Raw genomic sequence first — 10,512 nt, 5'->3', positions numbered from 1 at the left:
GGGAGCCTTCACAGGTCTACTTATGCCCCTTCCCCCCTCAAGGGAGACTCCCAAGTGAGCACCCATTATAACCACTGTGGGTTTTTCTACTTGTCCCACATAGGATACACAAAGACAAAGGAAGCAGTGCTGCTGATGTGCAGAACTCTGCAAAAAACTTTACCTTTCCTCCTACACCTCACGTTTCCCACACTATCCAGGTAGAGCTAAAGCCATGAATTGGAAATGAAGCGGGTTCCTGGGGGACATATCACAGAAAGATTTTGTGCTGGAGCTCACATCATGGAGCGTGGGAGAGGAATATTATGTGGGAAGAAGGGAAAGTATCTCACTCCTAAAATACTAATTTTGTACAGTTTTTTTACATTAAGAATATGAGTCCATGACAATCTGTGGAGGTTAGTTTCCTGTCAGAGAAAATCACATAAATCCCACCTGTGTGATGTCAAATATGGTTATGTTCATGGAACGACATGAGCAACCAGCTTGGTGAACTCAAGATGAATGGAGACTGCAAGATTACATTCATCAAAGCCCACCTACTGGTTTATTCCAAGATAATTCATTTCTCTCCTGAAACTGGATTCCTGAAGGGAAATCAATGGCAACATCTGAAGGGGCAGAGGCAGGATTAGGTAGATCCTTTTCTCCAGTTCCAGACATTCACCTGGAGCTGATCTGCGCATGTCAACATTTGCCTTGTGACACAGGATTCCAAAAAGGAGAAAGTTTACCAATTGCCCTATGCAACATGCCTTTAATGGAAGTCAACTGCTGGAGCATCAGATGCAGTGTAAAATAGAAGAAACACAGCAAAATCTGGGAGGAGAAAAATGTTGCTTTCAAATGAAAGTTGCCACTTCTAAAAAACAAGGATAACTTGAAACGGTTCCATTATAAAATCAGATCCCAGATCCCAGAGCTGCCCTGGGTTGTTTCTGCTTCCCTTCCTCCCACCCCACCCAGCCACACGCACAGGCTCCTTCCCTCCTGGCAGGGACAGGCAATCTGTACAAAACAACACTTTATATATGTACTAGTATTTAGACCCATTCCTAAATTAAAAAAAGATGACTTTTTATATATTGAACATAAATTTTTAAAAACTTACAAAATGGTCACCTCTCTTACAGAATGGATGCAAACTGGATTATGGATGTGCCTCCAGGCTAAGTTGGTTTCTCCCCCCCCCCTTGCCCTCCCCCTTCATAATAAATAAATAGAATTCATTAAGTTTTGGATCCTTTAGTGAGACAGAGTGGGCAGCGCCTGAACTGTTACTGGGCTTTCTTCCCCATCCCGTTCTTTTCCGCAGAGTTTGTGGAGGTTAAGTTCACCGGCCCGTCGGGGTGCTTGGAATCCTTGCGCGGCGGCATGCGCTCGTTGACACGGTCCAGTCCCCTTGCTTCTTCAAAGCTGCGGATCTTGTGCTGTGGCGAAAATCCACGGATGGCTAGAGTGGAGGAGAAAGAGCGAGAAAAAGGAATCAAAGCAAGTTTCCAAGCCTGGTTGCTCAAATGTGCACACATACCATCCTGCAGTTACTATGCAGAGCTGTGACTATGGAGCATGCGTCTGACTTGGGGGAGGTGGTATGGGGTTTTTTTTACACCGGACAGGACAAACTATTATGCCCATGATGTGAAAAGACGTCTCTTTAAGTAAGGCTGGAAATATTTTCCTCTCAGAGCTGAAGATATTATGAAAGAAGGATTTCTGTTCACAGTGTGTACATTCATTCCACTGGTCACTGTTCAAAAACACATTCAGTTGGTTTTTGCACTGCTTCAAAAGCCTGATGCATCTGTTTGAGTAGATGTGACAATGAGACAAAAATATATATACATGTATACACTGTAGGAACAGATGCCCTCTCAAACAACATTCGATGCTCTTAAAACTGACTCTCCAGCCTAAACTCCTAGGCAAAATTACCCCTGTAAGGGACTTTCATTAGTATTGCTTTTTTCTCAGTACAATTCCTGGCCTAATCTTGGAAGAAACAAAGAATCAAGTCAGATATGTGCTCAATAATCGAGGCATTAGTGCAGTGAAACAGCAGCATAGTTTTGAAAACTGAAAAACATAAAATCAAAAATAATAGTGAGGACTAAATCAAAGTCACATACTTCAGTACAACACCACACACTCACAACACAACAAAGAATGGGAGAATGAAACTAATCTTTGGATAAAAAAAGCAGTAGATATATTTTTTAAATCTTGCATGACCAAGAAGGGAATGCCAAGAAAAGCCTCAAGTGTGACAAGGCGCACATGTGGAATAGTCTTGTTCTCTCCATCAGTTCCAGAGCAGAGCACATTTCCTTTTGCACACTGTTTCTGAAAAAGCAAAGAGCTAGAGGAATTTAGAATGGTTATTTTTTCTGCAAAGCACAAATTCCTTTAAAGATTGGGAAAAATTGTGTCTGCAGATCACAGAGGTACTTGCCACATGACTGTGGTAAATGAGAAAGTAAAGAGACAGAGCCATTTGACGATTACAGCTCTGACAAGCCTACCCACAGGGAAGGCCAAAGGTGGTTACTGGACAGCAATATGTCCTGAACAACTTCATGCTCTGCAAGAAGAGTCACAAAGATGCACATTCTATGACTTTGTTCAGGACCAGTTGGAAGCACTTTGCTGCCCTATTCATGGTGGTCATTTTGAGAGTGCAGAGGATTCTGCACCACATTCCTAGAGCTCAGCTAGAGAGTGCCTGCTTTGCATGCCCAAAGGTCCTGGGCTCAATCACTGGCATCTCAAGGAAAAGGATCTGGGGTGATTGCTGGAGTGAGATATACTGGATCCATTGTCAGTTTGAGAAGGTAATACTGGGCTAGATGGACGGGGCAGGACAGATAAGCCAGCCTTGCCCAACAAACTGGCTACTCTCAAGATGTTTCAGATTACAACTTCCATCAGCCGCTGATACAAACCTTTCGAGAGGAACACCAAAAACACAACTTGCATGCTGCTTCTGGCAAGGCAGGAGCCCCATTGGAGTTGTGCCACTCTAGGCAGCTGCCAAGTCTGCCTACCATGGTTGAGCCAGCTGCAATACTCTTGCTGTAACTCAGCACAGCTAGAAGTCTCAAGGGATGGGTCCAATTCCACACCGTAGCCCTGAAGCCAACATAGAATGGTAGGCTTTGTTCATCTAAAATAAAAATAATGTCACAGTATGGAGCATTATATCTCCATGGCTGTTTGAGCCTACCCAGTTCTAACGCTATGATGAAGACCATGTAGGAGAGATTATAGAAGCAGGGTAGAGAGTTTGACGGATGCCTCTGTGCATCCTCCCCATGTGGATGGACCCCAGGGGTGGGAGGTGTGCCAGGCCATGTCCCTCTCCCCTTCTCCCCCTTCTGGTGATGCAAGAGTAAAAAGCGTTCGTACTGCTGCTGAGAATAAAGCTCTTGGCAGGGGGGTGGGGATCAGCAGACACACAAACCATCACGCTTCTTGCAAGATTCTAGCCATACCTTCCCGTGCCTCTACCGCTTCTACTGTGGCTGTAATACAGAAGGAACAGTGGCATGCAAAAATGAAGACAGAAAAGAGTGAGTGAACTTTAACATAACCATGGTTGTTAGAGATCTACAACCCTCCCAGTCCCAACCGAGGAGGATTGTGAAGACAACCAGTGGAAGAGGATGGTGGCAATAGGGCAGAGAGACAGAGGGGAGTTATAGTTTTCTTCCCAAGCCCCAAGGGGAAAAAGAACAGAGAATGGCAGGACTGGTTTTTCAAAACCAGGAAGTAGCTTCTTCCATGACTGATGGGACCAGGCAGCAACATATCCCCATTGGTGCACACAGCTGCATTTAATAGCCACAGCTGCAATCAACAGCACATGGCTGGAACCAACACATATTTTCCTCAGAAAAGAGGATAATAGAAGGGATACTTGCTTGTTCCATGCTTCAGCCCCAGACTTAACCTGCTTTGTTTAACACCAGATCAATCCCACCTCCCAAAATGGTTTTATAACTATGTCATATCATTTCCTATGAACAAAGATCCTCTGCTTTTGCCATCAAAAAGCACCCACTCTACCTTTGCACTGGGATTTCCAATAAGGCAAGCAGCTCTCTATAGAATAGAAACTTTAATCTGCACAGTGTTCCTGCATGCCCCTTCAAATAGCTGGTTTGGTTATGGCCCCTGCCTTTGGAACCAGCTGCCCTCAGACAGCTGCAAGGAGATCTGTGGCAGTTGTTTCAGAAACAATACAGAACAATTCTTATTTAGGAGCACTTTAGCAACATGTATTTTGCTGAGCTTTGATGCTCTAGCTTTGATTTGTATTTTCAGAGCATTCTAGCACAACATACAACAAATTAACTTTTAAAATAAATAAAACAGATCATGTCTGAGCAATGTCAGGGGGCCATTCTTGCATGTTGGCCTGTGTGGTTCCAAACTGCCAGAGATAATATGACTACTGTAAAGTGTGTTTTGCCATGACAGTTCATGTTTCTTTAACTATATATTCATGTTACCTTTTCACTTTGCCTGGGAGTTTCTAAAGCAGGCATAGGCAAACTCATCCCTCCAGATGTTTTGGGACTACAATGCCCATCATCCTTGACCACTGGTCCTGTTAACTAGGGATGATGGGAGTTGGAGGGCCGAGTTTGCCTATGTCTGTCCAAAGGTACATGACAGATTGCCAATGGATAGAATTCTAAACACACTGAGAGTCCCAGTAACCCAGATCATCCACTAACAAGACCAAATTGCGTATAAAAGTGTGTACTAAATTCCCATTTAAACAAAATAACCATATACACATACAACAGATAACCACAGCATACACATATATCAATATCATGAAACCACAATGGAGCACTGGTTAAAATCCAGTTCAGTTGAATGCGGCCTTTAAGAAATCTATGTGAAACAGAAGTCCTAACTTGTTGGGAAAGAGATTTGTGGTGGTGCCACAGTATCGCTTCAAAAAGAATGGTGCTTTGGGGTGATGCAACAGCTGTGACAATAGGCCCTTGGTGAAAGCACACCATGGCAAAAGGGCCATGCTTCCTGGCTGGCTGTTGCTCACACATGCACTATGTAATGGTGGGGACCTTTCTGATACATGACTAGAGCACAGCTCCCATGTTTTCAAGATCTGGCATATCCAGGCACTATCTTCAAAGGCTTTGATGGCATCAAACGTTTTTTCCAAGTGTTGAGAATTCATACTGGAACTCTCTGATATGAAATACATGGATTGATCTGAGTTGCACCTCAGTGCTGGAACTGCTGGTGATAAAGCATCCCTGTTGAGGCTCTTCATTTGGGGGGGCATAACAAAGAGGTCTTGGTTTCTGTGCTGGGCTGGAGCTGGATTAAAACATTACCTGACAGCTACAGCATGCAAGTTTGTGAAGACCAAGACAAAGTTTAGGATCTCTGATCTCATGATCCAGGAAACAAGTCCTGTTTTTCATGCAACAAATGACACATTAAAGGAGACTGAATGCCTCCCTGAACACAGTGCTGGACCTTAGTGAAAACCACTGCTCAGCCAGCCACAAATCCCTCTATGCAGCCTTGGGTAAAGTTGCCAGCTCTCAGCCTCAGGACTACCAGAGGCTTGCATGGGAGAGCAGAACCTTAAAAAACAGGTGTGCTAAGACATTGTTACTGATGGAACACTGATCTCAGAGACAATTCTAGAAGGAGATAATTTGGCTTATATTAGCTAAGTAGCTATTTTTTAAAAAAGGTGGAATGAATGGAGGTATGAAACTGACTCGGATACGGGCCTGAGTAGAGCTGATGCTCTGATGTACAAAGGGAGAGTTTTCAGGCAATGAGGACAAAGGCAAGGAAATGTAAAGTCAGGGATTGGTTGGGAGATGAGGAAGGAGAAACTGCATGCAGAAAACAAAGTATGTGTGAAGATTAAATGTGACAGAGAAAAAGGAGGAAATGAGCAGGAGAATGTGTTCTCTTTACTGAAGCTCAAAACAGATCCTGTAAAGTTACAATGCTCATAAAATGCATATGCTTAATTTCAGTGTGATGATGCTTCAGTGGAAGCTTTTAGATGCTTATGTTTGGAGGTTTCTATGAAGTTTAAAAATCTGATGTAGCAATAGTTAAAAACAGTCAGCCAAGTTATTAGACACCTAGTCAGTCTCTAAAGCACATGGTTCAACCTGATTTATTGCAGAGCTCAAGAAAGGGAGTTCTTGACACCTACACCTTCATCTGCCAACTTCCTATTCCATTAGAGAGAAAAAACATGTTCAACTATATGGAAAATTAAGTCTAGCCTTCCCCTGCAAGAAAGAAGGGAACTCACCACCTCCTTTGACCATGGAAGATTCTGCTACAATATTATTCCATGTGAGAAATTTAAAATCTAGGCTAGCAAGTGCCAAAGCAAGTCTCTTTCCAGTACACCAGGAAGTCATCCAAAATTGATGAGAAATAAAATCACCTGGCTCAATGCCAAACATGAAGGCTGGCAGCAGAAAAGGATTAAAACGCTAGATCACAGGGTTCCCTCTAGAGAATGGGTGGGCAAACTAAGGCCTGGGCCAATCGCCTTCTAAATCCAGCCCACGGACGGTCTGGGAATCAGCGTGTTTTTACATGAGTAGAATGTGTCCTTTTATTTAAAATGCATCTCTGGGTTATTTGTGGGGCATAGGAATTCGTTCATTCCCCCCCCCAAATAGTCCGGCCCCCCACAAGGTCTGAGGGACAGTGGACCGGCCCCCCTGCTGAAAAAGTTTGCTGACCCCTGCTCTAGAGAGACATGTTGCTATAACTCATTTGCTGACCTCACAACCAGTCATGATTGCCCACAAAGCTTGACCTTCAGTGCTATCTGCAGTACATTAACAAAATTTAACACAATATCACCTTAATGTAGGAAAAAGCAAGCATGCTGTTCTGGAAGAGTGTGCATGTGACAAAACAGGAAGTATACACTGGAGCTGAAAAAATATTTGCAAATATTCACAATTTCCCAACACTTCAGATTTTGGGTGTGCAATTTTATCTCAACATTAAGAAAGCTGAGTTCTTTAGATTTGCTGGGATCTCTTGATTGCTTTGATTTTGGCAGGTGTGAAAAAACCCCAGAACTGTATCAGCTATTGACAGTCACAATACTAAATGTCATTGAAAAAGAATGGCCTTCTCTAAAACTTTTTCTTATGGGGAAGTGTGTACAGGCAAACAATGATGCATGAAGAAGACTCCCTAAAGATGCATCCAGACTGATAGGTTTTGGGGTTGCTGTTTGTATGATCTGCTACTGATATTCACAAAAGGAAGTGACAAATTCCAACACTGCACAACATGATGAGTCACTATTTGTACACGTGTTTGTGTACAAATAAGCTTGTATGTCAGTTTCAGGGCAGGATGAAGCAAAGGCCAAGCAAGAGCAAGGAAGTTGTAGCCCAAAGCCAACAGAGAGCAGTAAGAGCTGGATCTCCTACTGGGCAGACCTGTGAGCAAGTCTGACCAGGAAGCCTATATAGGGATTTGGGAGAACTATTCAAGCTGCACTGACCTGATGGTGCACATGGGCTTCCTTGCAGACACATTTGGCCAATGCTAGCTGGCTGGTTGCTTGCAAGCAGAATCTCAGATTCACATCTCATAAGTTGCCTGTTTAAGATCAACTGTGCGTGTGCTAGAGTCCTAAAATGCTGAGCTAATTAATCTCAACCCAAGTCTTGTGATGTCTTTCTCTTCCTGGTATTTGCTCGTACCTCTTGCCTAGATTCTTTCTTTCTTTTTAAATAGTTGTTTGTGGATTTGTCCTATTGCACTCATCCATCTAATTTCATCAGTTTATCTCTTTCAGTAGATGCTAAACCTGGCTGTGGCACTATACTAGAGGGTAGGAAAGAATGACCTACAACCAGAAACAGCTTAATAGTTTTAACATCTGGTATACAGCTATGAGAGTGCCTCAGTGCAACAGTGTAAACTTAAGTTTTGTTTTCTCTTCATCAAAACTGCAATGGGTGTATATGGAGCTGGCAATTGTGCACAGATTAGTTCCAGTCCATGAAGGACAAGAATGAAATGACATAAAAAGCCAAGGAAAAAGTGGTCTGCACACATCATAAGCACTGGTACCTGTGCCCCAGCCCAAGTTGTCTGAGAAGGACACACAAGTTGAAACACCAGCATAAATGTCCATATTAAAAACCTACCCAGAAAGAGAATCTCAAACTCACAGCTGTTAGTTTTCAATGTTAGCACTGAGAACAGATGGGCTTAGTACAGGAGGGAACAAAAAAGCAGGCTGATGGCATTTGTACATGCTCTTACACAGCAGCAGAAGTCTAAAGGGCAACTGCTGTTAAAGAGATGAAATCTGAATAGTTGTTCAAAGAACAGATTCCAGAACACTATGCAAGTTTCAAGTCTCTATTCCCAGCAAGATCACCAGCTATGACAACATCATACAAATGCCTTGGACGAAATCCTTCCCTCAAGTCCCATTGCCAGGTTTCTATTAAATTAGTCCAAGTGTTCTCAGCCTCTCCTATTATTCTCCTCTAAGCTTCATTCACAGAATAATAGAATAAAAGAACTGTAGAGTTGGAAGGGATAACAAGGGTCATCTAGTCCAATCCCCTGCAATGCAGGGATCTTTTGCCCAACGTGGGGCTCAAACACACAACCCTGAGATTAAGAGTCCCATGCTCCACCAACTGAGCTTCTCTCCCCCCCCCCTTCAGTGCCAGAGTTAAAGGCCTGTAAGCTTATGGGGACATCTAAAGCCCATCTTTTCTGGTGACAGAACTGCAGATACTATGAAGGGAAGGGGAAGGGGAAGGGGAAGGGGAAGGGGAAGGGGAAGGGGAAGGGGAGGTAGCAGCGGAAATATCAGTGCCTCCCCCACAAAACCTAGATGATCTCTTAGCACGTCACACCTGGTCTTATCCTGCACATTTACTAGGAGTGCCAGCTTGGCCCCGCAACCATGAGTGCCCAGGGCTGTGGGTGCCATGCAGCGTGCATGGCCCTGGCACCAAAATGTGTGGATGCCCAGGCCCTTCATGGGGAATTTTGTGGGTGCTTGGGCACCCAGGGCCCCAGGGAGTTGGCACCTATGACATATACATACCCGTCTGTAGAGTCTGTTTCCCCCCTGAGAGGACTCCCAGGGGCAGAGTACCTGTAGGAGTCAATCCTTTGAGCATCAGAACACTCTCACTCTCCTCCCTGCAAGAAAAAGAGGCAAAGTGACCAATTATATCTGATACCACCTCTTAGGTTTCCTCAGCTGCACACTCAAGATCTTTTTAGGGAACTGCTAAACATTTTAATGTGTGTGAAATTGTTACGTTTGTAAATATGTGAGCCATAAAGCTGCATTTAGAGCTGGGATCGGATACACCTCCCTGTTGAGCACATATTTGCTGGCCTGTAGACAGGGCAGCAACAGAGCATGATTTGCATGCAGGTCCCCAATTCCATCTCTGGCATCGCCCATAAAAACAGAAGTGAGGAACCTCTGGGCTGTGGACCAAGTTGGGCTCACCTTGGGTCCCAATTTAGCCCCAAAGGCCTTTTTCCTCAAACCACAGCCACCTGTCCCACACCTGACAACAGGTGGAGAGCAGGAAGAGACCCAGCTGAATCGGTTCCATGACTGAGTTCTCTGTGGGAAGCTCCATCAGGCAGTCAATCCCTGCATAAAGCAGCTTCGCCAGCTTCACACTGCCCTTCCCAAGCACGCGACAATGAGCTGGCTGTCAGGCACTCAGAAGATGCTGGGCAAGGGACCTTTGACAGGTGTGCAGGCACATCCACCTGTCCTTCGTCTGCTCTTATATCTTCATAATTGAATCAGGTGACTGACAGGTGGGTTAATCCCACCAATATGTTGAAGTTGGCCCATGAGGGTAGGGACAGATAACAGTCTGGTCCACTGGGCCAAAAATATTCCCCACCTCTGAATTAAAAGAATCAATTTCACATGATGGGAAAGACCTTTGCCTTGAGACTCTGGACAGACAATACTGGGCTAGAGAGAAACAATTTTACACTGTTCAAGGCAGCTTCCAATCATGTGTAAAACAGCATTTAAGAATCAAATCTTGGGGTTTTTTTTTGGGGGGGGGGTTTGGAATCTATTGATCAAAACAAAAATCCAAAGTCCACAAAGGTCTTGTACCCCCCAATTATGATAGAAGAAAGGTGGAATATGAATGTACTAAGAAAAAAATCCCTGAACAATCCCTACTGACACTTTACATCTCTAACAGTCCTGCAATGGGAGCAGCTTGGCTGTAACATTTACAAGACCACCACTGTGTAGAGTCTTTCCCACAGAATTGGCTCCCTGCCAGGGGAGTGCAAATTCCAGGTGATAGTCCCACACGAATCAGTCCTGTAGCAGTGGACTTTTAAACATTTAACATGCACTGGTCCAAGACTTGCCGACCTTTCATTCTCTGCCCTGGTGCAGCCAGGGCAATCTGGCAAAATGATATTCCTTCTCTCTCAAGCTGAGAT

The 10,512-nt window shown here is 44.2% G+C and overlaps 1 protein-coding gene across 4 annotated transcripts in view; it reads right to left on the bottom strand.

The window, feature by feature from the left end:
• Nucleotides 1-737: 737 nt before the first annotated feature.
• Nucleotides 738-10,512, bottom strand: part of PPP3CC (protein phosphatase 3 catalytic subunit gamma) — a 69,667-nt gene continuing 59,892 nt past the window's right edge. For 2 of the 4 annotated variants that reach the window (XM_081843911.1, XM_081843914.1), the window contains 3 exons: nt 9,119-9,216; nt 3,492-3,521; nt 738-1,453 (listed from right to left, as the gene is read on the bottom strand). In XM_081843911.1, the coding sequence (XP_081700037.1) occupies nt 1,278-1,453; nt 3,492-3,521; nt 9,119-9,216 (304 nt within the window). In that variant the 3' untranslated portion in view covers nt 738-1,277. The remainder of the gene's footprint in view (nt 1,454-3,491; nt 3,522-9,118; nt 9,217-10,512) is intronic. The other 2 variants (XM_081843912.1, XM_081843913.1) reach the window with 1 other exon arrangement.

Source organism: Podarcis erhardii, assembly GCF_964252035.2.
Source record: "Podarcis erhardii genome assembly, chromosome: 16".
Classification (NCBI taxonomy): Eukaryota; Metazoa; Chordata; class Lepidosauria; order Squamata; family Lacertidae; genus Podarcis; species Podarcis erhardii.
Note: the sequence above shows the minus strand (reverse complement) of the source record. Positions and strands in the feature narration are given on the sequence as shown.